The following is a 25,825-nucleotide window of genomic DNA, read 5'->3' as shown; positions in this document are numbered from 1 at the left end:
CAGCAGCTGCTTCACCGGTGACCAAAGCGCTTTGGAATGAGATCCAAGATCAGAACTTTTCAGTCCTAAATCATTCTATACTGAGTTTACATTAAAGTAAATACTGTTTGCTCCTTCCTCCCAGGGCCATCTAACTGTTTTTGTCATCCTTTGACTCCGGGTCCCTGGCACCGCTCTCCATTCCACTTCACTTCCGCCCAGTGGCAAATTAGTCTGGCCCTTTCTACGCCCCTGGCAGAAGTCCTGGGTCCCCGGTCACACAGCACAGGTGGAGCCTGCAGGCCGTTCCTCCCAAAAGTCTCCAAAGTGTTCAGTGTTCTCAGAGGGGTAGGGGGCGTACGTAGCGGGAATACAGGCTCGGCCGGCTGAAGAGGAAGGCGGGAGATGGAGCGTGGAGAGGCCAGAGGCTGGGTGGGGCACGTGGCTGCTAGGCAAGGCATCTACCAGCTGGACACCTACCGCCCCCACCCCTAGGATGCTGCCAGCCCAGGCCAAAGCTACAGAGTGGCCCTTCGTTTGCTGGGGTCAGTGTGGGGCATATGGAACACCTCCGCCGAGCCTTATGGAAAACCGAGTGAGCCTCTGGACGGGGGGACGTCCTGGGACCTCGGTATGGTACCGTGCTGCCTCCCCGCCCTGCTGTGGGTGAACCGAGAGGATGGTTCCACCGTGTAAGCTGCATCACCAAAGAATTCAGCCAGCCTCAGAAGCCTCAGGGTGCGGGCTCCTTGGCTTGGGGGCCATGTGACCGGCTTCTGGTCCTGGGGTGCTCTGGGGAAGATGCCCCCGCTAACGGGTACGAAAGGGCAGGGTGGTGGTTTCTAGGGCTTTGACCAACTCTGACCTTCCCACGCCGCTTATTCACATTAAGGGAAGGAGGAGTCTCCCGGGGCCCAAAAGAGTGCCTGGAGAGCCTGGCATCCTGTCCCTGAGACGCCACGGCCCGGGACACCCCAGCCTAGGGCCTCCTTGGTGCTGTCAGCCTTGGAGGCAGAGGCCATTTGCCAGTGCCCAGTCTTGCCAGGAAGAGGACAGGGTCCCTTTAATCCTTGCCTCACTCCCTCAGTTTGTTGCTATGTATAAGATCAACTTCCTTAGCAACCACCTGACCTCTTAAAGGGGCCTTGGAGTAGCAGTGGCCGCCAGCCATGGCTCCCAAGAAGAAGGCAAACAAGGGGGCCAAGGAGCCGGAGGTCAAGAAGAAGAAAGGTGGCAAGAAGGATCCTGGCACGGCCCCAGACCTGCTTTCCACCGAGGAGTTGCGGGAGTTCTACCACATCCAGATCCGCGACCTAGAGGACAGGCTGGCCCGGTGCGTGGGCGGGCAGCAGGGTGGGCCTGCCGGGCGGAAGCCCCACTGCCAGCTGGACCCTGTGCAGGCTTCGTCAGGGTGGAGGGTCCTCTAACTCTTTCAAGACAAACCCCTGTGGTGACAAGGAGGCCATGGTTCATCCCCGGGGATGCTGCAGGTTCTTCATGTGTGCCAGGTCCCACGGAGAGGTCCTGACATTCCCATTGCACAGGTGGGGGGACTGAGGCTCAGAGAAGGGGAGTCACCCCCAGAAAGGGCCAGGATGGGAGCCCCAACCCCTCTGAATTCTCTACACCAGGCTGCTTCCTGGCTCCACAAAGCCTGCAGCGCCCAGCACCCAGCCGCCATGCAAACGACGCTGGTTGAGCAAATTATGAAATAAAACATCTTTCCAAATAACTTCTGCCAACTATTCTATTGGCTACCAATAATCAGTGATGTGATACTTTAAAAACTCACAAGCTGCCCTCGAGCTGAGACCAGATTGAATATATTTGAGAAAGACGCATCTGGGAGATGGTTATTTTCTGGTTACTATGCACCAAGCCCCTCTGCCAGGCCCCGAGGGCACAGCGGTGGATGAGGTTCAGGGGTCTGCCAAGGGGAGGACTAGACACATCAGGTCTCAAGCGCCCAGTGGGACAAGGGCCAGCCTACAGGAGGGCACCAGAGAGGGTCACAAAGGTGGCTCAGAGTCAAGAAGGCACCGAGGAGGTAACTCAATGGACGAGTAAGGAAGACAGCGGGTGCAAAGGTCGGGACTGTGACGTGCGGCAGTGTTGGGGGGCAGACCTGGCCGCCCGCAGCAGGAAGCACTGCATTTTAGAGCCTCGAGTTTGGCGTCAGACTGGCCGGACTCAAGTTTCGGTTTTGCCATTTACTACCCAGGAGCTTCTTCCTCTCTCTGGGCCTGCGCTTCATCTGTAAAATGGGTATAATCATCATAGTACCTACTTCCTTTTGTGAGAATTCAACAAATACACACTGACTACCTACCACGCACCAGGGCCTGTCCCCGGTGGTGGGGACGCAGCCGTGAGCGTAATAAAGGAAGGCCCTGCCCTCATGGAACTCGCATCTAGTGATGCAGTGAATGTAAAGCAGCAGGGCCGGCTGCGGCTGAGTGCAGACCAGGGGAGATGAGGCTGGATTCCAACCACGAGGAGCCTCGAATGCCCCTCTGCGGGTGGGTCCTGAGGCCTGGAGGCCCGGCTCACCCAGACCCCCGGCCCTCTGCCCGGCCCTCACCTCAGGTACCAGCGGAAGTGGGATGAGCTGGCCGTGCAGGAGAAGCTGTTCCGCCAGGAGTTCGAGCAGCTGGCCAACAACAAAAAGGAGATTGTGGCCTTCCTCAAGCGGACGCTCAACCAGCGGGTGGACGAGATCACCGACCTCAACGAGCAGCTCCAAAGCCTGCAGCTGGCCAAGGAGGTGGAGAAGGATGCTTTTGAGGCCCAGCTGGCCCAGGTGCGCCATGAGTTCCAGGAGACCAAGGACCAGCTCACCACAGAGAACATCATCCTTGGTGAGCGGGCACTGAGGCCACACACCGCGGAAACGGGGATTCCAGGGCTCTGGCTCTTTGGGCTCAAGTCCTGGCTCTGCCACTGATCACCTCTGTGGCCTTGGGTGAGCACTCGTCTCTGACCCTGTTAGCTGAGGGATGGGAATAACAGCCAGGTGCTACTTCCCACACATTATCTTCCGTAACTGTCCCAGCAATCCTACGAGGCAGAAAATACTGTCACCCCAGGGCATTGGGAGGTGAGGGGGCATCTCAGAAGGTGAAGTGTCTTTGGCCAAGGTCGCTCGGCTGGCAAGGGTTGTTTTGAGGCTGGATGACAGCATGAGTGCCGGGGACAGAGAAGGTGTTCAAACTGAGCAGCTGCTGTCACCATCACTTTCATAGAGGGGACTGGAGGCCAGTGTCAAGGGAGGCTTCTCAGGGGAGGTGGAACCTGAACGCGGATCGGTAAGATTAGAGGAGGGGAAGAGAGAACCTTCCAGACTAAGGCAACAAAGGCGGGCAGGACTGGATGTCGGGAGGGGTGTCTGACCCTACTGAATCAGAAATTTAGGCAGGGCAAGAGGACGTGGGGAAGGAGGGGTATCGCTCAAGGGCCTCCCTGCCCCGGGGCCCTGCCCCGCCCCCGGCAGCCCCTCACCAGGCCTGTGCCCTGTGGTGGGGCAGGCGGGAAGCTGGCAGCCCTGGAGGAGTTCCGGCTGCAGAAAGAGGAGCTCACGGAGAAATTCACGTCACTGGAGGACCAGCTGCGAAAGCAGGAGAGTGAATACAAGGACTACGTGTACAACCTGGAGAAGAAGTCGGTGCTGGACAAGGACAGGTGGGCAGGCGGGTGCTGGGAGCCTTCGTTGGTGGGCCGGGAACGCTCAGTCCTCAGACTTCTTCTGGCTTCTAACTGGGGAGACTGCACTAGCCTACTGACTCCCCACCCGCTGCTCCTTGAGTCCTTGCTGCTTTATGGAGGGTGGGAGAAAATAAACGAGCTCCCACTCCAGGCCTCACGCCGGCCAGCACTGGCGAGTCCCTGAACTTCCTTTTGCCACCTTTTGTGACTTAAATCATATTTATTTCATAGGTAATAATACAGTGATTTGGTTCACAATTCCAAAGGTACAAAGGTCTACAGTGAAAAGCCCCCTGTCTGCAGCCCCGCCCCTCCTGGGGTGCACTGAGGACTCCCCCACATAGGAAGGGGGTGGTGCCCGAGGCCTGTGCCCACTCTGCCCGATGCCTCTCGCTCCCACTCATCTTGACTAGGTTGAAGAAGGAGATCATCCAGCGTGTGAACCTGGTGGCCACTGAGTTCCGCAAGGTGACCACGAGCCAGATGTGGGACACAACAAAGCGGGCCATCCTAGAGAACAACAGCATGAGCCTGCAGCTGTCCAAGGTCTCCCAGCACGGCATGCAGCTGTTGCAGGAGAATGAGCAGCTCAAGTGCGCCCAGGGCAAGCTGTGCAGACAGCTGGAGCTGCTGGAAGACGCCAAGGAGATCATGGCCAGGCACAGCAGAGGCCACCAGAAGGTGTGCCAGCCAGACCCTCGTCACAGGGTGTCTGACACTTAAAGCAGGAGGGAACCCTAGGGGCCCTGCCCTCAGGGCAAACACAGGACCCAAGCTGGAGCCAGGTTACCAGGGAAGCTGCAGGGAGAGGTCGGGGACCCTCCATGTAGCGGCTCTGGGGTGCTGGCCCTAGTCTTTCTTGATTTGGTTTAAAGCCCCCATAACTTGTGGAAGTGGAGCCCACTCCCGGATTGCTGGGCGCTTTGCCCAGCTGCTGTCCAGAGCCCTGGCCGAGTCTGGAGCTGGGGGAGTGGGGCTGGCTGAGGACCCGCAGTGGGCCCAGGGCACGGCCACCTGCCCGCACCCGCAGATCATCGTCATGCTGACGGAGAAGTGCCGCGAGCAGCAGCGCAGCAAAGTGGAGGCTGAGCGGCTGCGCGTTTTGCAAAGCAACCTGGAGCAGAGCCTCCTGCAGCTGCAGCAGGACAAGGAGGCGCTGAGGTGCGGGGCAAGTGGTGGGGGCCGGCGGGAGCCCATCCCCGTGGGGCCACATAACACAGGCCAGTGACTGCCCTTCTCTAGAGGGGCCCTGAGGCTTCCTCTGTCAAACAGGCTGAGGCCTGAGGCTGGATGAGGGCCCCTGTGGGTGGGCTCAAGAGAAAAGGCAGGGGCCACTGCCCTGGGGCAGGGAGGTGGCTGACTCCTCTGACCCCGGAGCCAGGAGCCAGAGAGACCAGCTGAATGTGCAGCTGGAGCAGCAGCAGGCTGAGGTGCGGCGGCTGCAGCAGGAGCTGACTGAGGAGCAGAAGGCTCGGGCAAGCCTGGAGACGGCCCTGGGCCAAGCCACCTCCTTCCTACAGGGCATTCTGCAGGTGGGTGAAAGTGGGGGGCAGGAGGCAGCAGGCCAAGGACAGAAGGTGCTCAGTGATAAGTGAATGAGTCATGTGGAGAAGGCTGGGCCAGGGCCAGCAGCCCCCTGACTTTCCCCTGAGAGACTCCTGGCAAGTCTTTCCTTTTCTGATTCTGCACTTCGAAGATCCCTCCAAGGTCTCAAAAGACCTGGGTGGAGTCGTCTGAGGCACTGGAAGGCCTGAGGCCTCAGTCTTCCTCTGTGGAGAATGGATACCCCACCACAGCCAGGGAACACTTTGCCAATACAGGCACTGGAGCTGGAGTTTCCCAGCGGTGGGTGTGTCGGGGCCACTGAGGACCTGATCCCCACGGGCCCATCCCTCACCCCCCACCCCCCGCACCGGCAGATGCAACCAGAAGGAGAGGACAGCGACTTTGACGTAGTGTTCCAGCTGCAGCGCAAGGAGATGCTGCAGCAGCTGCTGGCCATGCTCAGCTCAGCCATGGTCCTAAGCCTCCAGATGGTTCCCCTTCCCCACAAAGACAGCCAGCCCCGTGGCCCAACCAAGGAGAGGTGAGTGACCCGGTGTGACCGCAGAAGCGGCTACCGGATTCGTCCAAGGGCTGTCCTCAGTGACCCTGAGCCAGAATTCGGGGCCCCCAAAGCCTTTCTCAGCTTCCTCATCTATGAAACGAAGCTGCGATGACACCGGCCCCCTCCGCGCAGCAGGTCCAGCACCCAGCCATCCAAGATGGGTTCTCTGCTGCAGCGGCTCTCCGGCATCACACCCTACCAACTGGGGGACCTGGGCCTGGTGCCTCGACGGGCCCACATCCCGCCCAACCCCGAGGACCTCAGGCTGCTCTCGCGCACCACCCGTGTGGGAGCCTTCCACACACACAGCAGCTCTGAGGTGAGAGTGCCTGGGGACCCAATGACAGCAGGGTAGCAGCCAGCCTTGGGTGTAGATCCCAGCACGGCCACACGGCACCTGGAGGGGATGTGGCTGGACCTCTCTGAGCCTCCATTTCCCCATCTGTAAAATGGGCTGAAGGTGTGGCAAGGCCCGAGTGGGCTCAGGCATGCGCACACCGTCCCTGGGAGAGGGGCTTGCTGGGCCCCTCTTCCACATGCATGGGAGGGGTCGGAACCCTGAGGAGGCCTCAGCTTCCAAGCTGGCATCTTTAATCTTACAGATCCACACCTTTGGTTCTACAAAAAGATTCAAAAAGCTTAGTCTTCCTGAAGTTTCCCTACTTTCCAAGTAAGACACAGAGAAGACCAACCCCCCACTCCCAGATATGGACCAATCAGGCGCCAGTCCCCCCTTTAATCCGCAGGAGGCCCGGAGCCGCCCAGAAAAGAGATATATAAAAAGTGGATACCGCAGGTTGGCATGGCGCCTCTGTGGATGTGGCTGGGTGCGTGGGCATGGCAGTCAGGCAGGCAGCCACGCCCACTGCTGTCAGGTGCCCGAGAAGGGCCCCTGGCTTCGCTGGCGGATGTGGTCCAAGAGAAGGTCGGTGGCACGCTCCAGCAACGGAGGGAGCAGCTCCTGCTCCGCAGAGGAGAAGCGGCCCAGCACATGCGCCTGCACTGCGTCGGGGTGCGGCGGGCGCCCTATGCCCACCCGCAGCCGAGGCATTGCCTGTTGGGGAGTAGACAGTTCCAGGGAGCTTTGGTGAGGAGTGCTGGGGCCCTATGCCATCCCTTCTCACCAGACCCAAAGCAGGCCAGAGGGGCGGACTCACACTGGAGTTGAGGCAGGTAATGCAGGAACGAACTCCATTGTGGCCCCTTAAGGGATACAAGAGAAGCAGTCAGAACTTCCCTGGGTCAGCGCCTTCACCCCTCCCAGCCCAGGCTGGAGTCAGAGCACCCCACCCCACTCCAACTGGGATGCCAGCTTCCCTGTCCCACCCACACTGGCTCAGGGCCTCACCTGGCGCTTCCCCCCAGCTTCAGAGCCAGTTTCCCCAAGGGCTTGTCCAGCTCATCATGCACCAGGTAGACCTCCTCAGCAGTCAGCCCGAACAGCTCGGCTTGGCACAGGGAAAGGGTGGCTCTGGTTACTGCCCATCTGCCCAGGGGGCGTTGTCCCAACTCAGGGCTCCCACAAGGAGGCGCCAAAATTAACTCCACTTCACATATAAAGAAACTGAGGCTCTCACAATACCCAAGGCCATGCAGCAACTAGAGGTCAACAGGCACCTGGAGATGAACGCGTCTGCCGCAGCCCAGAATTCCCTTTGGCCCCCGCGCCCTCCCGGCTGGCTGGCCCACCCCTGATGCCCTCAACTCACCGGCCCGGGCCACGCTGCGCCCGTTGGCATTCATGAGCCGCCGTGGCCGGAGCAGGACCAGCTGGGCATCCCCGAGCGAGGCCAGGGCGAGGTCGGCGACGCAGCGACGGTCGCGCGCCCAGCTCTCCGCCACACCCAGCCGCCGCGCCAGTTGCCCCAGCACCGCCATGCCCACGCTGTGTCGCGTGCCGGGCAGTCCAGGGTTCCCTAGGCCGGCCACCTGCGGGCGGCACCGGGGAAACCGAGGTCCGACGACTCTGCCACCCTCTATCTCACAATGCCCCCGGGACCCAAAGCAAAGGAGGGAAACGGAGAGCAGGACCGGAGTGGGAAAGGGGCGTAAAGAAGGGGCCTAGAAAGAAACCCGGGAGACTCCAGAAGGCTGAGTGGAAACTAGCGCCCCGCAGGTTGGGCAGACAGGGCGCCGTGGTGCGGGAGCGGAGTTACTGGAAGTTGGGGGCCCGTCGGAGTATTGGACCCATTTCCAGATAAGAAATCTGAGACAAGGAATTTGGGAGACTGCCCGGAGACAAGGGCAAAACTGGAGCTAGGATCCCGGAGCCTCTACGTCGTCCCCCTCCACTGCACTTACCAGCCACCGCTTCCCCGGAGGCCGAGGTTCCAAAACGCACTGGCTCATGGCGCGACTCAGCCACAGCCCGGCGTGCAAGAGGCCGGGAGGCGGCATGCTGCTCCCATTCTGAGCCCCGCCCCCGCCCCTGACGTCATCCAGCCCTCGGCCAATAGCGATCTCCGCCGCCGTCAGCGTCCAATCCAGGGCGGGCCACGGGGGTCGCCATGTTTCTGAGGGGCGGAAGTGGTAGGGCGGCAGCCGTATCTGGGCGCCCGCGTGCATTCCGTGGTGTGGCGTCACTGGGTCCCGGTGAGGTTTGTTGTGGGACTCACCTCCAGATTAGGAGGAGGGAGTCTTGTTTTGGTCCCCGCAATGGTCCTGCTTCGCTGCAGAAACCTGGCAAGTCTTTTTCCTTCTGTGGTCTCAGCTTCCCCAGCTAATAAGTTTGCTACCCTCCGTCCTGCTCAAGCAGCCCTTGGATCCCAGAGGCGTGGCCAGAGGGGCGGAGCCTGTGGGCGTCGTGGCGATGCTGCCTAGCAACGTCGAGGAAGGATGAGAGTCGCGAGGGAGCCAACTCAGACCTGGAGATCCATCTGGAAGGGGCCTTATGACAGACTCCAGAGAAGAGCTGGAGAAGGTGAAAGCACAGGCAGAGAGAGTCGGGGGAGAAGAGACTGAGACTGAGTTTACGGGAAAGATTTTAAGTCCCGGAGAGGCAGGATGAGTTGTGCAATTCAGCAAAGTCCCAGGTTGCTGTACAGAGAACAAAGGGCTTGGGACTTGTGGCCTGTGGGGAGGTCGGAGGAGTGGCTGGAATTGGTATCCTGGCAGAGATGGCATTGACCCAGACGAGGTGAGAGAAGAGGAGGGATCTAAGAGATCTTTAGGAAGTGGGACAGACAGGGCGTGAAGACTAATGGGACATAAGTCTCTGGCCGGCAGAGAAGGTGAACTCACCTAAGTGGGAAAGCTGGGGCAGAAGTCGGGTGAGGTGCTCAGTTTGGCCTGCTGGCTGTGAGAGTCCCACAGGAAATACTAGGGGCTGTAGGACCCTGGGGCCTGCAGCTTGGGGCAGTGCCTGAGCCAGAGACTAATATTAGCGTTTTGGGTGTCAGTAGCTGGAGGTGGGAGCTGAGGAGGACCAGAAGGAGAGCAGAGGGCAGTGTGAGCATGAGAACCTTGGCCACGGGAGGAGAGAAACAGGACTGGAGAGAAAGGTTGGGATATCCCTAGGGGGAATGGGGCTGGGAGTGCCGCCAGACCCTAGGTTTTGCCTCCTACCAGGCCTCATTCCCACCCCTCTTCCATCCTGTAAAATACCTGAAGAGAGTGAGTGTGTGTGGGGGTTGGGGCGGGGGTCATCCCTGAGGCCTGCTCCAGTGTGCTGTCCCTTGGTTCTAGGATCCTCTTTACCAGACTCCCTCACAGCACATCCCAAAGCCATGGGTGACTCCAGCCCCAAAGGACACCCTACAGCGCATCTTTGGGACCAGCCAGGTGTTCTGGACCTCTGATGATTTAGGACCAGCGGTCACTGGGTCAACAGTACCCCACAAAGTCAGGGAGTAGTGAGTGACAACCTTGCCCCGGGGTCTCAGGCTCCTACCCTGCAGCCTTGGGCCAGTTGCTCTCCCTCCCTGGGCTTCAGTGAACTCACCTGTGCAATAGGGCTCTTCCACCTCAGCTGATAAAAGGCTGCCGGCCTGGATGAGCAGTGCCAGCTTCCTCCCCGGCCCTCTGTCTCTACCCCTCCTGTGTGTCCACCCAAGCACCCCCACCCACCCACTCCCACAGCCCTAGCTGTATGCCCTGGGCTGGCCAAAGTCAGGGCCTGCCCCTCTGCCTGTGCCCCCTGCCTCCACAGCTACCAGCAGGGCCATCAGTGCTTGGAGAAAGAAGACTGGGAGTTGGCTGTGCTGTTCTTCTCCCGCGCCCTCCACCTGGACTCCCAGCTGGTGAGGGGAAGGGTTTGGGTGGGCCCAGACAATCAACCTCTGGCACGCACTTCCCCCTCATTGTTGCACCTGCCAGGCCCATCCTTTTAGGGCCACCAAGTCCCTACTGGTAACAGTGTCAAGCCTCAAGGTGGACTGTGGGGACCCCTCTCCCCAGGTAGACTTCTACGCCTTAAGAGCCGAAGCCTACATCCAGCTCTGCGACTTCTCCTCGGCTGCCCAGAACCTGCGAAGGGCCTACTCCTTCCAGCCAGAGAACACCAAATACCTGGAGCGGCTCGCCTTTGTGCTTTACCTGCAGGTGCCTGGGGCTGCCCGCCACGCAAGGCGCCCACCCCACACTTGGGCCTGCTGGCTCTCGCTCCAGCTCCGGGGGCTTTCCTCGCTCCTGGGACTAGTTCTGACTCCCCGTGGACCTCCCTGTCCCTGCGTCTCTGTCGCCACCTGCTGCCCCTTCCATGACCTCTCCCACCTCCCAAGTTGGTTTACCGCCAGGGCCGGGTAAAATTTTGCAACATTGTCCAATAGAACTTTCTGCCACAATGGTAGTGATCTACTGGACAATGTCCAATCTGGTAGCCATTAGTCACATGGAACTGTTGAGCCCTTGAAATGTGGCAAGCGTGACTGAGGAACTAATTGTTAAGTTGTATTTCATTTTAATTAAATTTGTATAGCCACACGAAGCTTGTGGCTATTGTATTGGACAGCACAGACGTGGAGTCTAGAGGCTCTAAGCACTAAAAAGGTAATGGTGCCTTCACATTGGCAATTCAAAATAAAAACAGTATCGAACCATAAATGCCAACTAATTTTTCTTCCATTTTGACAGTTTGATATCTTTGTTTTTAATGTCAATAATTATTCAGTTCTTGAAACATTTGGGGCACTCTAACCACATGCTTAGTCTGTCAGTACTGGCACTACCTGTGTGACTCTGGGGAAGTTACTTCACCTCTCTGAGCCTCAGTTCTCACATCTAAAAGGGGGGAGCAATGCTAATCATTACCAGTGAGATACCAAGTTCAGGTTCTTCACACAGGGCTCAGGCACCCGGAGCCCTGTCAGGCTGGAGCCTGCTCCTACCTACCTCCCAGGTTTTCCCTTTCTCTTCGTTCCTGGGTCTCCGTATTGCTGTCTCTTGCCAACTGTGTATTTCTCCTTGCCTTGTGCTGTCTCCCCCCAAGTCTGTATCTCTCCCCATCTCTGTGTCCCCGTGTCTTGTCTCTCTCCCCTTCCACCCCAGTGTTGCCCAACCCCTGTCATGGGTACTGCCAGTCCAGGGATGCATGCGGAAGTGACTACCCCTTGTGTCCCCAGGGCCAGTGCCTGTTTGAGCAGTGTGCCTTTCGGGATGCCCTGAACATCTTTTTGCAAGCCTGTGAGCTCCAGCCCGAGAAATCCTGCTTCCGGTACCGATGGTGAGTGCCCCGTTTGCATCCTTGCCAACCTTTCTTCTCCAGTAGCCCCTGCTTGTCTCTCTCCCCTCACAGACAGAGCGCCTTTGCCCTCTGTCCTCAGCATGACCTGTCTCCTGGCCCTCAAGCAGCATCGTGACTGCCTCTCACTTGTCACTAAGGAGGTGAAGCGTGGTACCACCAATGCTGATGTCTATATGCTCCGGGCCAGGCTCTATAACTTCTTCCACAAGGTAGAGCAGAGAGGGCGGGCAGGGGGTGTCCCTCCTCCTAGCCCAGGTTCCCACAGTGTGCCCCGAGATTATAAAAGGCAGCTAGGCTGTCAGTCAGCCCAGAAGCCACATCCCCACGGTATGGGAGAGGCACTGTTCTCTCTGGGCAGAGGCCCTGAGCAGCGCTGACCACTGAGCTGCCCAGGCAGGTAGTTCCATTATCACTCAGCCCTGGCCCCGTGCCAGGCTCGTGCTGGCCCCTGGAAACCACAAGGTGAGAGACGCATGCCATCGCTGTCCTCACAGAGCTCACAGCCCAGGGGAGACGTCCCTAAGCAGATAATCATGTGAAGAAACATTTCATGAGTGTATGAAGTACCGCCCGAGATCCACTAGACAAGGCGGCCCTTCCTCCTCCCTTCCTTCTTTTTCTTATTTGCCTCAATGAACATTTACTAAGCACCTCCAGCTGGTGCACCCCCGGCTTGGACATGGGGACAGACAGTACAGGGAATGGCTTAGGGACAAGGGAAGCTTGGGGTCACAAGGGAAGAGGGGACTGCAGGTATGGAAAGGCGTTGAGCAAGGCCTTGTGAACCAAGGATGACCCTGACTTCTTTCTGGAGACAGCGGAAGCCTCAAAAGGGTGCTCCCCAGTGCGGTGGGCTTTTGAAAGGTCCTTCTGGCTGCCGGGGGAGTGTGGTCTGGAGAAGACAAGTCTGGAGGCTTGTCTAGGTGCCATCCAGCAGAAGAGGAGGTAGCGAGGGAGCCAGGGGGAGGATGGGCAAGAAGCAGGCAGCTCACTGTCCTTGGATGTGAGGATCGGAGACTGACTGGGGGTGAGGAGCATGAGGGGAGGGAGGGAGGGATCCAGAACAGCGGCCAGTGTTCCAGCTTGGCCTGGTGCCTGGGAGCTGGGACAGGAGAGGAAGGAGCAGGGAGTGGGTGGAATTGGGTGAGGCTTCACCTCAGTTCACCAGGCGGGGCATCCTGGGGGAGGTTGAAGATGTGAGCCTCCCTGTGCTGGGGGCTGGGCTACTGTGGTCAACAGTGAGTCAGTGGGAGAGTCTCCTTCAAAGCTGGGAGACTGGCAATTATTGATAATTATTGTTGACTATCCGGCTTTTAGCTGCCCCGGCCACCTCAGTGCCTGCAACGCTCATGCTAAGCATCCAGCCCATGTTTATCTTAAAGGCTCAGGATAGCACTTTGATTAGATACAACCCCTTGTGTTGAGGCTACAGGTCCAAAGGGGCTGGGTGACTCACTTAAGGTCATACGGCCAGTTCTTAGGGACACTGTCCTTGAACCCGAGTCCACCTACTCCAAAGCCCCGCTCTGGCCTCTGCTGTCTTCCCCCTCCCGACTTCCACTCACGCCTGGTGTCCACACTGTCTGCTCTGCTCTCCTCCAACCAATTACCCACAGAACACAGAGTCCTTGCTAAAACTGATGGTTAACTGACTGACAGACCTGCTCACCCAGTGGAAGGTTATCTTCCTGGGGATGTTTCCTCTCATGCCCAGGCCTGAATCTCTTCTTGGTCGGAGTTGTCTTGGACTTAAAGATCAAGGAAGTGGGGGAGGATGTGCAGGGAAGGTGAGAGAGGAAACAACAGTGATGATCAGGAGGCCGCACCCTCCCTCCACCTTGAGCGAGCCTCCCGGAAGTCCTCCAAGGGGGCGGCGTCTGTAACCCCATTCCACAGCAGAGGCCACCAAGGCTGATCTGGCTCACCCGAGGTCACATCTGGAAATTCCAGAAGCTGCGTCTGTAACCCCATTCCACAGCAGAAGCCACCAAGGCTGATCTGGCTCACCCGAGGTCACATCCGGAAAGGGGCCAGCAGGAATGGGACCCGGGATGGGGTTTTCCCACAATGTTCCCTGCCTTCTTCAAGAGGTGGAAAAGGGGGAACAGCAAAGCGGGGCCACCGAGAATGGGTGGCATGGCGCCAGCCCACCCAGAGAAAGGCCCCTTCAGGCCTGGGGTTCTGCCCCGCCCCCTCACTGGACAGGGTAGGGCTCAGCTCGGCCTGCACCCCTGATCCCACGTCTGGCCCCCCGCAGCCCAAGCTCTGCTATCAAGACCTGCACAGCGCCTTGCTGCTGGATCCCAAGCACACACAGGCAAAGGTGCTGCTCAAGGTGATGGTGAACCAGGCCCAGAAGTCACGCCAAGACGCCGGGATCCTAGCCGTGCAGGGCAAGCCTCAGCACGCACTGCAGTGTATTAACTGCGCCATTGAAAACAACCCTCTGGACCCCAGCCTCTTCCTCTTCCGGTATGAGGCCGGAGGGAGGTGCCAGTCTTGGGTCCAGCTATGTGGTCTCAGGAGAGCCCTCAAATCTCCCTAGGCCTCAGTTTCCCCATCTGGCTTCTACTAATCTTTCCCTACTCCCCACTGGGGTCAGGCATCATGGGGTAGTCTCTGCTAGCACCCCTGGAGATGGGGCAGGCAGCAGCCTCAGTCGGCAGTGGAATCCTGGCCCCCCAGGGCTCCTGAGCAGTTCACACTGGGAGGATCAGCCCAGTGCAGTGGACAAGGCTTGGGTGTGAAGCTGGACCTGCCAAGGACTCACCATGTGATTCAGAGCCATTTAACTTCCTTGAGCCTAGGTTTTCTCATATAAACAGTGAGGGCGAACCACCTGTCTGGTGTACAAAAAGGCCTTAGCAGAGAGGCTGGCATGCACCTGGCTCCCACACAGAAAGACGGGAGCTATTTTTGAGAAAAGTATAGTTACCAGTGACTAGCAGGTCATCTGAGTAGCAATCCAGACCTCACAGGCCAAACCTAGCACATGTCGTGGAGCGCCCCGCCCCAGTCCCCCACTCATGTGAGCCACCTCTGCGGGTCAAAAGGCCCAGAGCGGCAGCCCTAGCCCAGCCAACCGCAGTCAGTGGCACTTTGGCCCTCATGTCCCTCTCTCACAGGGGCACCATGTACCGACGTCTCCGGGAGTTTGATGCCGCCGTGGAGGACCTCCTGAAGGCTCTGGATATGATGACCGAGAGCCAGGAGGACATGGTGCAGCAGGCGCAGCGCCAGCTGCTGCTGACCTACAACGACTTCGCCGTGCACTGCTACACGCAGGGCGCCTACCAGGAGAGCGTGCTGCTGCTCAACAAGGCGCTCAAGGACGAGCAGCAGGAGAAGGGCCTGTACATCAACCGCGGCGGTGAGTGGGGGCCGGCCCGGAGCCCCTCACCTCTCAAGGACTCGGCTGGGCATTTGAGGACTCTGAGGGAGGGAGGAAGAGGGAAAGGCAACAGTTAAGAGCCTCAGTGCCCCACGGGCACACTGGCAGAAACGTTGCCTTCGACTGTCTAAGGAACATTCAGAAGTCGGGTGGGGGGGGGGGAGGGAAGGTGCGCAGAAGGACGGAGAATCTCCGCGGGCGCCCCCGACCGCCCACAGGTGTTAACAGCCATCACTTTCAGGCCCTGCCCTCTGGGGAGGCGGAGCAAGCTTGGCTGGGACTCCTGGACACTGGGGTCGGGGACCCACTCAGCCACCGCCCCCCCGGGCCCCAGATTGCTTCTTCCAGCTGGGCAACCTGATCTTTGCCGAGGCGGACTACCAGCAGGCGCTGGAGCTGAACCCGCAGGACGAGGGCGCCAACCTGCGCATGGGCCTGCTGCAGGAGATGATGGGGTTTTGCCAGCAGAAGAGCAAGTGCGCACGGGCTGGGGGCTGGGGCTGGGGGCGGGGCCAGACTGGGGGCGGGGCCTGGGGCGGGGCGGGGCGGGGCTGCCGTGAAGCCGCCTGCTGGGATCCCTGGGTCGGGTCGTGATGCTCGCCCAAGTATGTCTCCTAAGTATAAATTTTATTTCCAAATTTTCTCTAAAAATCCTTAACTTTTTCCCCTGAATATTATGGTGATTTTGCTTTTTATAAAAAACTTAAGCATTCAGTAATTTATAACTCAGGACCTGAATGTTCCTTCTAATACCTACCCCGCAACGCCTCCCCTGCCCCTATACAATCCTCCGGATTGTTTCCTATGCATATTTTAACAGTTATTATCATTCTACAAAAGTGAGATCACGCTAAACTGTGTTTTGATCTGTTTTTACTTCCCACGGCATTACGCGTGGGACTACCTCATTCTCCTTTTACTGTTTGCATAGTATTCCATTCCTTAGATAATCCTCTACTGATGAATTTTGGGGCTGATTTCTGTTTTTTATTATACATAATGCAGTAATGAGCACTCAGGACATACATTTTCATGCATTCATACTAGTAACGCTGTAGTTAGATTGCCGGAAGTTAAATTGTCGAAGAATGTGAAAAGTTAACATTTTAAAGGGTAATACCCAAGTGCTTGCCCAAAACAGTGAATATAAACTTCACCCAGGAAAAGAGTTTTCATTTCCCCAAATCTCCTTAGTGGGGGTATTAAGACGATTTTCAACTCTGCTAATCTAGTAGGCAAAAAAAACGCAAAACAATGCTCTCTCACAGTTGACTTTGCATGTTTAAATTGCTAATGCAGTATAGCATCTTTTGTGTTTATTGGCCATACAGCCTGCCCAAATTTTTCACCTATTAATGTTATTGGTCATTTAAATTTTTTTTATTTTTTGGTTATGAATTCTATGTAGGCTAGGAAAATTAACTTATCATCTGCCTTATGTAACAAAATATACCTCTCCTATTTATTGCTTTCCTTTGTGGTATTTTTACTACTCAATAACTTAGGATTTAATCATAGTCAAATTCGTTTTTCATTTTTAGCTGCTGGGTGAATGACATTCTTAGAAAGGGCTTCCCTAATGCAAGACCATAAAAATGTTCACTTACATTGCCGTTTTACACTAGCATTTGAGTGTTGGGTCCATCAAGAGCATAGCTGGTAAGAGGAGAGCAGAGGGGCTTGGTGGCAGAGAGCAGAGACCAGCCTTGGTTTTCCTAAACTCGCCAGTGGGCCCAGAAACTGTTGTTTGCCCCCAGGTGGCGAAACTCACAGAGGCCTGTGGCCTGCTGTGTCTTGCAGGCAATTCCAGAAGGCAGAGAGCCACTTCTCAACGGCCATCCGACACAATCCCCGGGGAGCCCAGTACTACATACACCGTGCCAGGTGCCGGGAGCTCATGCAGAACATTTTTGGGGCCCGCCAAGATGTGGCCACTGCCCTGCTCCTCAGCCCTAAGCAACCCAAGGTGGGTTCCAGCCGAGCCAGGAGGCCGGGCTCCAGAGTCAGCATTTCTGGGCACCTGAAAGATACTACATCCTTAAATGAAATTTGATTTCTTAGCAAATAATGAGCTGCTAACGCCAGCACATTTCCTAGGTGCCAGGCACTCTTCTCATCACTTCGACTTGCATCACTCTGTCTAACCCTTTTCAGCACCCTACGAGACAAGTAACACTGTTGTTACCACCCAGTTTATAGATGAAGAGGGTAAGGCTCAGAGAAGCCAGTTCCCTTGCCCCAGGTCACACAGCTTCGAGGTCAGACCCTCACATCTGGCTCCAGAACCCACGCTAGACACACCATCAGTGCTCCCTCTCTGAATAGTTCTTTTCTCGTGGTGTCCTGATAGTTCTGGTGCAAAAGGCTCCAGCCCTTTTTAAACAAGTTTGTAAGCCCTACCCTTTTAAGCCCTGCTAAGGGACTCTGCAGGAGCAGGGCAGCACCACACCACCTGTCCCCCTGACCTGGCCTACACCTGACTCTGGTCGCCCCCTTTCCTAGAAATTGCTCCGGCTGATGGCTGACCTCTTCCCGGGCATGTCAGCAGAGGAGGTACTTAGCAGCCAGATGGCCCAGCTGGCCAAGCTGGAGCTGAGTCGGGTGGTGGAGAATAGCACCCCTCTAGGCATCATGGGGTAAGTTCCTTGAGCAGCAACCACAGGCCGGGAATGGGAGTGGCTGGAGCTCAAAGCTCCTTTGACCCCAGCTGCCTCCTCAGCTCACGGTCCAGTCCTAGGGATGGTGGGGAGAGTCAGGGGGCCTTACCCAGTGCTCTGGGGCTGCACTTGGCAGGCAGCTCAGGAAGTGGGAAGAGCGCCAGAAAGCCCGGGTCCTGCAGCAGATCTTTAAGCTGGAGCAGCCTCCGTTTGAGACCTCTGAGCAGCTGGACACCACCCCCCAGACCCAGCAGGCAGAACCAGAACACCCAGAGGAGGCCAAGGGCCCTGAAGAAGAGGCGGAGGAGGAGGAGGAGGAGGAGGAGGTGAGTGGGCCACACCCAGGGCCTGGGGGTACTTGAGGTCCAGGTGGAGTGTACCCCAAGCCAGGGCCGAGAGGCCGGTTTCTAAGCCTGGCCCTGGCACCCTTCAGCTGTGCAACAGGCATGGCACCAGTAAGGCCATCCCCAAGGGAGTCCACATGAGGGCTGGGCCCCTCAGAGTGGCCTTCCCAAACTTTTCACACATTCACCTTCATAAATGCTGTGTACAGTGGCCACTCGTGCCAAAATTTTAATTCTTAAATGCATTTCTAAAAACTTTTTATTGAATGTGACATATAGAAAAGGACAAAAATCATAAATGAACTGTTTGATAAATTCTCACAAACTGACTACACCCATGATACCATTCCCCAGGTCGAGAAAGAACACACAGCTCCCCAGAAGCCCCCTGGTGTGCCCTTCCAGCCCCTCCCCCACCCAGCCCGCCCCCACAAGGCTGTCCTGATCGCTAACCCCACAGAGGAGCATGTGTGCTTACTTGTTCAGGGGACAGATCCCCTGTGCCCTCTGCTCCTTTCACTTTAAGCATGATGTTTGTGAGACGCGGCCAGGGTGACTGTTCATTCTCATTGCCATGGAGAATTCCATCCTGTGACTATCCTACAATTTTTGTATCCACTCTCCTGCTGAGGGACAGCACATAAATTTGTGTTCAAAGGAAATTTTACACAACCGAAGGACATGGGATAGCAGCACCCTTTGCCATAAATGGAAAAGATGAGCTGGACATTTTTCTAGCTCACGTTAGAATACAAAAATTGAAGACTTCGGGAACCGCCCGAAGCCGTCGTGGGCTCCCTTCCTCAGGGGGATGTGGAGCTGCACCTGTGTGGTCCGCGCCTCCGTTAGCGCTTTGCAGCTCTGCTCTCTGCTGTTTCTCTCTGGCTTCTGCACGTTCCCCACTGACTGCAGGTGTGAAGGGGCCGGGGGGGACCAGCAGCCAAGAGCCGGGCTGTGGAGTCTGCAGACCTGGATTGGAGCCCAGCTTCTCTCCTTAGCTGGGTGCCCTGGGCAGGCTGCTTAGGCGCTGGGAGCCTTGGTTTCCTGGTCCATGAAATGGTTACAGTGGTACCTCCCTCCCAGATGTGGGGGGGGATGCAATGGGATAAGGCACGTAAAGCATGGAGAAGCGCCTCAATTCCCCGCTAGCCATTCCCCAGGGCACAACGCTTTGGTTTACAATGCCTGTCCCACACTTGAACTAATTTACACTTTGCAGATGGGGAAACCGAGGCCTATGCAGCCTCTTGAACACTGCCTTTCTCCTAGCACTCGCTGGCCACTCCCCTTCCTGTCCAGTCTCAGCCCCTCCATGTCCCCACCCAACCCTAAGCTGGGACCCTCAAGCAGTTCTAAGCTCGAGAGAACAGCCACTGAAGGTCCCAAGGCCTGGGGCCTTCCAGGGTTACAGCCCCTGGCCCCAGGGCTTCCTGGCAGCCCAACTGCCCAGCCTGTCTCCTGCCCTAGGAGAAGCCAGAGCACGCTCTTAGAAAGCTGACGTCCCTGTCTGACAGCTACCTCGACCAGACCTCTTCAGGCTCCATCTTGGGCTGTAAGTCCCCAGTGTTCTGCCCGGCCTGCGTGAGCCAAAGCAGCAGTGGGGCAAAGGTCATGGGTCACAGACTCCCTGACCTGGGGGTAAATATGGGCTCTGCTGCTTATAATTGTGTGACCCTAAAGTGGGAATGTCGTCCCAGCTCTGCAGGGGGCACGCTGAGCGCTCGGTGAGGCCTGCCCAGCACGGGGCCTACGCCGGCTGTCACCACGCGCGCTCCGCAGCTGCCGCCTGCTGCAGCCTCACCCCCCTCTCGGGCCCTTTGTCCTCTCTGCGCCCTCAGCCCCTCCCTGAAATCAGCCCACACACCCTGTGCATGTCCACGGGGCTGTTTCACCCCCAGTTCTGCCAGTTGTCAGCACGGAAGGGACGGAAGCGAACCCCCCAGGAGTGCTGCTCCAGAGTCCCAAGGGGCAGGTGTGAGCAGTCCAGGGCAGGGGTGAAAACAGCGGCGGCCAGCCCCGTCCTTCCACTCAGTGCAGTTCAACCGCTGCCCGGAGTCCCGGGGCTGGGCCTTCCCCGCACGCCGGCTGTGAGCGTGAACGGCCCAGCTCCTGCCCCGGGCAGCTCTTGGTCCCGAAGGGAAGAAGGCATGCGGGTAAACCGATACCAGGACAGTGTAGGTACACAGTAGAGGGCTGTGGGTACAGTTAGCCCCCTTTAGGGGGTCAGAGAGGGCAGCCAAGACCTGAACTAGGAGTAAGGGTTAGTCCAGTGTGGGAGGGGCGGAGCCGGGGAACTGTTGCAGGCAGGGGGCCCGGGGCCTCGCAGGCAGTTGGTCATGGCTGGAACACAGAGGGCAAGGGGCGGCCAGCAGAGTGGAGGCCAGGGCTAGGTAAGTGGGACCCTCGGTATCTCCCCCTTATCTTACAACCCTGGCCACCCACAGGGCTCAGGCTGCTGAGGAGGCCGGGGCTGGCGTGATCTGGCGGGCCTTCCCCTTGGCCATGCAAGGCCTCCGGGGTTTAGGCAAGGGGGAGGCCCAGAAGCCTCCTTTTTCTGGAGCTGCCTAGAGAAGGCAGCCTGACAGGTGCCCTTGGCACTCCCTTCCCAGTCAGGACCCTGTCACCCTCGGAGACGGAGATATCCACTGCCCCCCAGGAATACAGGAGCACCTCGGTCACCACTGTGACACTCTCCGATTCCTCACTCCTGAAGACTCAGTCCTCAGACTTGGGGAACAACAGAGACCTAAGCCTGAGCCATGGCCCCAGAAAAACCAAGGCTGCCTGGGGCCAGAGCCAGAAGTCTAGCAAGACAGAGGCTGCCCAGGGCCAGAGCCAGAGGTCCAGCAAGACGGAGGCCGCCAAGGGCCAGAGCCAGAAGTTTAGCAAGACGGAGGCCACCCAGGGCCAGGGCCAAAGGTCCATCAAGACGGAGGCTGCCCGGGGCCAGGGCCGGAGGTCCAGCAAGACGGAGGCCACCCAGGGCCAGAGCAGGAAGTCCAGCAAGATGGAGGCTGCCCGGGGCCAGAGCCGGAAGTCCAGCAAGATGGAGGCTGCCCGGGGCCAGAGCCGGAGGTCTAGCAAGACAGAGGTCATGGAGAGCCAAAGCCAGAAGCCCAGCAAGAATGAGGCCATCCACACCCCAAGGCAAAAGCCCAACAAGACCAAGGCTACCCAGGGCCCAAGGCAGAGGCTCAGAAAGGCCAAGGTTGCTCATGGCCGGAGCTGGGGACTGATGCGAAGTTCCAGTAAGACCAAGACTTTCTATGACCCAAGCTGGAACCCCAGCAACACTGAGGCCACCCAGGGGCAGTGCCAGAGTCCCAGAAAGACGGAGGATCCCCAGAGCTGGACTCAGAGCATGAGCCTAGGTTCCAGCAAGACTGAGGTCACGACGGGCCTGAACCAGAAGCCCAGCCAAATCCAGGCTTCCCAGAACCCCAGCCCTGACAGTTACGCTGCTCCGTGAAGGGGCCCCCGAGCCCCTCGATTCTCACTGGGGATGGGGGATATTCTACCCTCACACGCTGGCACTCAGCAGTTAGAAACCTCCGCAAACATTCCTCTGGTCCCATGGCTTAGTTTATTGTATTTGTTCTCTTCTTCTACAAAATTAAAAATTTAAAAAACCAGGCCCAAGTGGCAGCTTGAGTCTCTCCATTCATGGAGACTGATAAGTCTCAGCCTGGCTTTACAATACTGGGCCGTAGGGTGTGGGATGGAGGGTTGGGGTATGGTGCCAGGGAAAGAGGCCAAGGGTAAAAGACCAAGGAGGGAGGAAGCAGCCACAAGCCACAGTCCCTGAGTTACAATTCACATTTTAAGAAGGCTCAGGCTGGAGGGTGAGGTCAAGGCTCACTGAGGTTCTGGGGTGACCAGAGGTTTCCCCTGGGGAAGGAAGCAAAAGCCAAGATGCCCTCAGACCAGTTAAGGAGCTGAGGCCCACTCTGGCCCTCTGTACCATGGCCTACCGTCTTCATCTTCAATTTGTGCTCTGGGTCCCATTCTCCAGGAGGCTCTAGACAAGGGTCCCTCTGACAGTGGCCTCAGGGCTTTCCTGCATGGCCTGGCCAGGTAGAGGGCGAAATGCCACCTAGGGCATCAGAGGAAGAGGGCAATTCGGGAAGCCACAGTCTTGCAGCCGTTGGAGGAGAAGAGCTGCTCATCCTCGGGGAAGAAGGTGGTGCTGTCCAGCACAGCCTGGATCACCTCGTCCCTCTGCTCCAGGCCCAGCTGGGCCAGCTCGTTGAGCACGCAGTGCCGCACGTGGTGCCGCTGGAGCGGGAGGAAGGGCACCAGAGCGTCCAGGAGATGCTCTTCCATGATGCCCGAGCGCCAGAAGCCATCTGCAGGAAGGGGTGATGGGGAAAAGAGGCTGTGCTTCCCAGAAGCTTGGCCTCCGCCCCTAATGGCCAGTGCGCGTACGCTGTTGGTCTCAACGCTTTCAGCCACCTTCCAGGTGAAGGGCTCAGAGAGGCTGTGCGACAGCCAGGAGCCCCAAAACTTGGGCTGGGAAGGACCAGCTCACTGGAGCTGGGGGTGAAGCCTCAGCCCACTGAAGCCATGCCGGGGGCCTCCTGAGCCAAACTCACGGTGTGGGTTGTCCAGCACAGCCCGGGAGATGACTGGCTCCAGCTCCTGTAGGCGGATCTCCTCGCGGTCCCGGCGGGTTCGCCATGCTTCCAGCACCACTTGATTGATCTGCTCACCACCAGTGTTGCTAAAAACGTGGGGACCCGGGCTGAGACTCAGACAGTGTGGGGCAGGATTTGGCCCTCGCTTCCCAAGTGCCACCTAACATGACCTGAGCCTAGAAATCCAGCTCGGTGCCGGTAGGAGACAAAGCCACTGAAGATACCCCACAGGAACCACTTCCCCACTCTTGAGCTTGCGTCTACAGCGGCAACCCCTAGAAATTCACCTACAGGTGCCATGTACTTTGCAATTTACAAAACACTTTCGAGTCCCTTAATTAACTTTCCCTCACCCAGCCTCTAGAAAGACAGTGGGGCATTCATGCTGCTGTTCAGAAGAAGACAAGGGAGCTCAGAGAGGTGAAGTAATTTGCCTAAGGAAACACAGCGAGGACTCTTAGAAGTGGGACTAGAACCCTAGCCCTGTTTCTCGCAGGCCTGGATTCTCCTGGCCACAAAAGAGGGAAAACTGTATGCAGCAGGGCTTCCACAAAGGAATGCTGAGGGTCAGAAAGACAGCCCAGAATGCGCTTCGAGATCGTCAGAGGGGAAGTCAACCGCCTTGAATGACAGTGTCACCAGCGAGACTGTGAGGGGCTCTGGGAAAGCCTGATTGGGCCCAGAGGGACAGTATTCTGTTGTGAGACAATGGGCCAAGACTATGTAGCTGAGACCTCTAACATGTGTCCTCACACTATGCCTGCTGCACAGCTGGGGCCCACCTGATGAAGATGAAGATGGCTTTACGATAGTTGGTCCCATACACAACCCAGGAGGAGCCCAGGAAAGGTCGCAGGACCTCCATCAGGCCTGGGGCCAGCTTGTCCATCTCATCGAAGAGGAAGAGGGAACGGCCACAAACAGTGAGGTTCCCCTGGACCCAGCTCTTGAGATCCTTCTGCAAGAGAGAGGCAGGAGTTTGAGGGGGACAGGAAATACAATCCCAGCTCCAGACTTCCTCCCAAGGCAGGAACTCATCCCCTTCCCAGGACTGCTGGTGAAATCGGCCCTGAGAGGGGCAGAGACTTGTCCAAGCTCAAATAGCAAATCAACAGGAGAACAGAGACTCAAACCCAGGCCTGGCACCTGCCTGTTCAGGGCTCCTTCCCTGTCACCTACTGCTTTCTATAAAAGGAGAAAGCCTCCTCCTTGCTCCATGAACTTTCTCAGCATTGCTGACAGCTGAAACAGATCAGCCTGGAGCACCTTGTAATCGACAACAGTAATAGTAGTAAGAGCTAATATTTATTGAATACTTACTGAGCCTCAAATTGGGGCTCAGTGCTTTACAGAGAGAAGATAATACAGACTGTCTAGCAAAGATAAGAGCTCAGTAAGTAACACCTTCAATTATGTAATCCCGTGTTCCTCACAACAACCCTGGCAGGTAGGTTGCATTATTGCCCCTTCCCCACCCCAGGAATTAAAGAGAGAACTCACTGCCAGGTTGACTGGCACCACCCCCACCTCTAGAGGTTCAGGATGGGTCTCGAGGACTAAGGCTCCAAATGGCCTTGTGTCCTGGAGCAAATGAATCTCCGTCTGTGGGCTCAGGACTCACTCCCTAGGGTACGATGCTCCATGATGCAGGCAAATGATAGTCCAGGATGCAACCTGCCTACCTTGTAGCGCTCCACGTTGCTGGGATGGGGGAAGTGGATGACGGGGGAAAAGTGGTGCACATGGGGGCTGCGGAGGCCACCGCGGAAGAGGTAGTGAGCCAGGAGGGAGCTGACGTAGGACTTGCCAGTGCCCGTCCAGCCGTGCAGGGAGAGGACCAGCGGCTTGGTCGGGGCTGGGTCCTGCACGAAGGCTTTCAGTGCCTTCACCACCAGCGCCCTGGCCAAGTGCTGGCCCGCCAGGTGCTGGGCCAGGTCACACTCCAGACCTAGGGCCACAAAAAGGGCAGTGTCAGAGCTGAGGCCACACTCCCGCCACGGAAGAGGTTCAAGGGGGAAGTCATGTCTGGAACCTGGCCTAGGGATACCTGGGGTCTGGGCCGATTTTACAATGTCGGCGGAAAGAGAGTGGTGCCCTTGAGGTCTTCCGCTGCAGGAGTCACCCGCACGCAGGCCCTGAGGCCTGATTCAGCTCGGCAGCGCCCACACCAGGCCGCCCTCTGAAATGAGCAGTCAACGGGGTCTACCCCAGCACCCTGCCCAACCCCGAGGCAGGCTTCTCCCTCACGGCCAGCCCACTGTGGAGGTCTAAACCAGCCCCAAGGCCCGGCTTTCGAAGGCCTCTCTCCATCTTGGCAGAGCTCTGCCTGGACCCCAAACAGGCATTCCCAAACCCTCGCCCCAAGTCCGGTGCCCCAGGCTCTCAGGATCCCCCAACGCGGGGTCCACTTCCGGCCCTGGCCGTGGGGCAGTCCGGGGGTTTCGCCCCTCAGTTCCACCCTCCAGGTCCGGCACCGCCAGAGTCCGTGGGCTGCCCGGTCCGCTGGCCCGTTCGCTCCGAGCTTCCGCGGCTTCTCACCCTGGAAGTCGGGCCGGAAGTCACATTCGCAGAAGGTGCCGAAGTTGCAGCGTAGCGAAGTCAGGTCCCAGGCGGCGGCCGCGGCCGATACCAGCCCGAGCAACCCGAGGAGGAGCGAGCCCCGGGGCAGGCAGCCACGCGTGGCAGCCGCCATCCGGGTGAGGCCCGAACTGGTTCTGAGGCGGCCCACTGCCTCTCCCGAGAACTACAGCTCCCGGCGTGCATCCCGGCGGCGGCCTCCGCCTGCGGCCTACAACTCCCGGCTCCCCTCGCGTCCCTCCGCAAGGCCGGCCTGGTCATCCCACAGCAGGACCAGAAGGTAGCCTCAAGGGGGAGCCCACGAACTGTCCAATCGGGGACGGCTGGCCGCGTTTCCATGACCACGGTAACTAGGGGACCATCATAGTAGCTCCAAAAGAATAATAAAGGATTATGACCACAAGGGTGACGTAACAATTGTAGCAAAAACTTCTGCGGCACCTTACACTGTGCAAAGAGCCTTGTTCTTTAATAAAAGAGCTCTCGGTAACAGCTTTTGGTGAGCACCGACTGTGCGCCATTGGTGTTAGATAGCTTATATATCCTACAAGATGATAACAATACCTGTCACACAGAGAAATGGTGATATTCTAATGCAGTATAGCACATAAAGTGTTTGACTCAAAGAAATAAATCATCGTTGACAATCTACTATGTATAAAAAACATGGCGGTCATTTACCTAGCAGCTACTCTGTGTGTGCTAAATGGTTTAACAACAATCCTGAGAGATCGATTTTGTTATTGTCCCCATT

The 25,825-nt window shown here is 57.7% G+C and overlaps 4 protein-coding genes across 7 annotated transcripts; 2 read left to right on the top strand and 2 right to left on the bottom strand.

Annotated features, from left to right (window-relative positions):
• The first annotated feature begins 760 nt into the window (after positions 1-760).
• Positions 761-8,652, top strand: CFAP157 (cilia and flagella associated protein 157). 2 transcript variants are annotated; one of them, XM_036238587.1, is made up of 9 exons: positions 761-1,312; positions 2,566-2,837; positions 3,504-3,657; positions 4,095-4,362; positions 4,712-4,842; positions 5,063-5,213; positions 5,601-5,733; positions 5,899-6,107; positions 6,391-6,586. In XM_036238587.1, exons 1-9 carry the CDS (start codon positions 1,149-1,151, stop codon positions 6,460-6,462), a joined length of 1,554 nt encoding a protein of 517 aa, XP_036094480.1. In that variant the 5' UTR covers positions 761-1,148; the 3' UTR covers positions 6,463-6,586. The 2 variants fall into 2 exon arrangements, with proteins under 2 accessions (XP_036094480.1, XP_016019186.1); XM_016163700.2 differs by lacking the exon at positions 6,391-6,586 and adding an exon at positions 8,544-8,652 and having other exon boundaries at positions 763-1,312; positions 5,601-5,767; positions 5,924-6,107.
• PTRH1 (peptidyl-tRNA hydrolase 1 homolog) lies at positions 6,513-8,540 on the bottom strand. 3 transcript variants are annotated; one of them, XM_016163705.2, is made up of 5 exons: positions 8,090-8,540; positions 7,498-7,717; positions 7,137-7,236; positions 6,946-6,991; positions 6,513-6,842 (listed from the first exon to the last, which is right to left on the bottom strand). In XM_016163705.2, the coding sequence occupies exons 1-5, from the start codon at positions 8,351-8,353 to the stop codon at positions 6,660-6,662; spliced, it is 813 nt and encodes a 270-aa protein (XP_016019191.2). In that variant the 5' UTR covers positions 8,354-8,540; the 3' UTR covers positions 6,513-6,659. The 3 variants fall into 3 exon arrangements, with proteins under 3 accessions (XP_016019191.2, XP_036094478.1, XP_036094479.1); XM_036238585.1 differs by having other exon boundaries at positions 6,634-6,842; positions 7,137-7,335; positions 8,090-8,498; XM_036238586.1 differs by lacking the exon at positions 7,137-7,236 and having other exon boundaries at positions 6,634-6,870; positions 8,090-8,505.
• Positions 8,605-21,493, top strand: TTC16 (tetratricopeptide repeat domain 16). Its single transcript, XM_016163689.2, has 14 exons — positions 8,605-8,708; positions 9,473-9,639; positions 9,936-10,026; positions 10,184-10,327; positions 11,347-11,447; positions 11,548-11,677; positions 13,726-13,940; positions 14,594-14,838; positions 15,194-15,335; positions 16,660-16,825; positions 17,362-17,495; positions 17,653-17,842; positions 19,328-19,412; positions 20,470-21,493. The coding sequence occupies exons 1-14, from the start codon at positions 8,679-8,681 to the stop codon at positions 21,327-21,329; spliced, it is 2,700 nt and encodes an 899-aa protein (XP_016019175.2). The 5' UTR covers positions 8,605-8,678; the 3' UTR covers positions 21,330-21,493.
• Positions 21,425-25,240, bottom strand: TOR2A (torsin family 2 member A). Its single transcript, XM_016163702.2, has 5 exons — positions 25,033-25,240; positions 24,177-24,442; positions 23,277-23,452; positions 22,453-22,580; positions 21,425-22,206 (listed from the first exon to the last, which is right to left on the bottom strand). The coding sequence occupies exons 1-5, from the start codon at positions 25,184-25,186 to the stop codon at positions 21,962-21,964; spliced, it is 969 nt and encodes a 322-aa protein (XP_016019188.2). The 5' UTR covers positions 25,187-25,240; the 3' UTR covers positions 21,425-21,961.
• Positions 25,241-25,825: the final 585 nt, after the last annotated feature.

The sequence above is a fragment of the Rousettus aegyptiacus genome, unplaced genomic scaffold, assembly GCF_014176215.1.
Source record: "Rousettus aegyptiacus isolate mRouAeg1 unplaced genomic scaffold, mRouAeg1.p scaffold_m13_p_3, whole genome shotgun sequence".
NCBI classification, from domain to species: Eukaryota; Metazoa; Chordata; class Mammalia; order Chiroptera; family Pteropodidae; genus Rousettus; species Rousettus aegyptiacus.
Note: the sequence above shows the minus strand (reverse complement) of the source record. Positions and strands in the feature narration are given on the sequence as shown.

Excerpts from the sequence above, each read along its gene's own strand:
- CFAP157 (XM_016163700.2), top strand. The coding sequence starts at position 1,149 with ATGGCTCCCAAGAAGAAGGCAAACAAGGGGGCCAAGGAGCCGGAGGTC. Across the intron at positions 2,838-3,503 it reads CACAGAGAACATCATCCTTG|GCGGGAAGCTGGCAGCCCTG; the intron begins GTGAGCGGGCAC and ends GTGGTGGGGCAG. Across the intron at positions 4,843-5,062 it reads CAGGACAAGGAGGCGCTGAG|GAGCCAGAGAGACCAGCTGA; the intron begins GTGCGGGGCAAG and ends CCCCGGAGCCAG.
- PTRH1 (XM_036238585.1), bottom strand. The coding sequence starts at position 8,353 with ATGCACGCGGGCGCCCAGATACGGCTGCCGCCCTACCACTTCCGCCCC. Across the intron at positions 7,718-8,089 it reads CTCCGGGGAAGCGGTGGCTG|GTGGCCGGCCTAGGGAACCC; the intron begins GTAAGTGCAGTG and ends TGCCGCCCGCAG. Across the intron at positions 6,843-6,945 it reads TTACCTGCCTCAACTCCAGT|GCAATGCCTCGGCTGCGGGT; the intron begins GTGAGTCCGCCC and ends ACTCCCCAACAG.
- TTC16 (XM_016163689.2), top strand. The coding sequence starts at position 8,679 with ATGACAGACTCCAGAGAAGAGCTGGAGAAG. Across the intron at positions 11,448-11,547 it reads TCCTGCTTCCGGTACCGATG|CATGACCTGTCTCCTGGCCC; the intron begins GTGAGTGCCCCG and ends CTCTGTCCTCAG. Across the intron at positions 11,678-13,725 it reads TCTATAACTTCTTCCACAAG|CCCAAGCTCTGCTATCAAGA; the intron begins GTAGAGCAGAGA and ends GGCCCCCCGCAG.
- TOR2A (XM_016163702.2), bottom strand. The coding sequence starts at position 25,186 with ATGGCGGCTGCCACGCGTGGCTGCCTGCCCCGGGGCTCGCTCCTCCTC. Across the intron at positions 24,443-25,032 it reads CTTCCGGCCCGACTTCCAGG|GTCTGGAGTGTGACCTGGCC; the intron begins GTGAGAAGCCGC and ends TTGTGGCCCTAG. Across the intron at positions 22,581-23,276 it reads GCCATCTTCATCTTCATCAG|CAACACTGGTGGTGAGCAGA; the intron begins GTGGGCCCCAGC and ends CCACGTTTTTAG.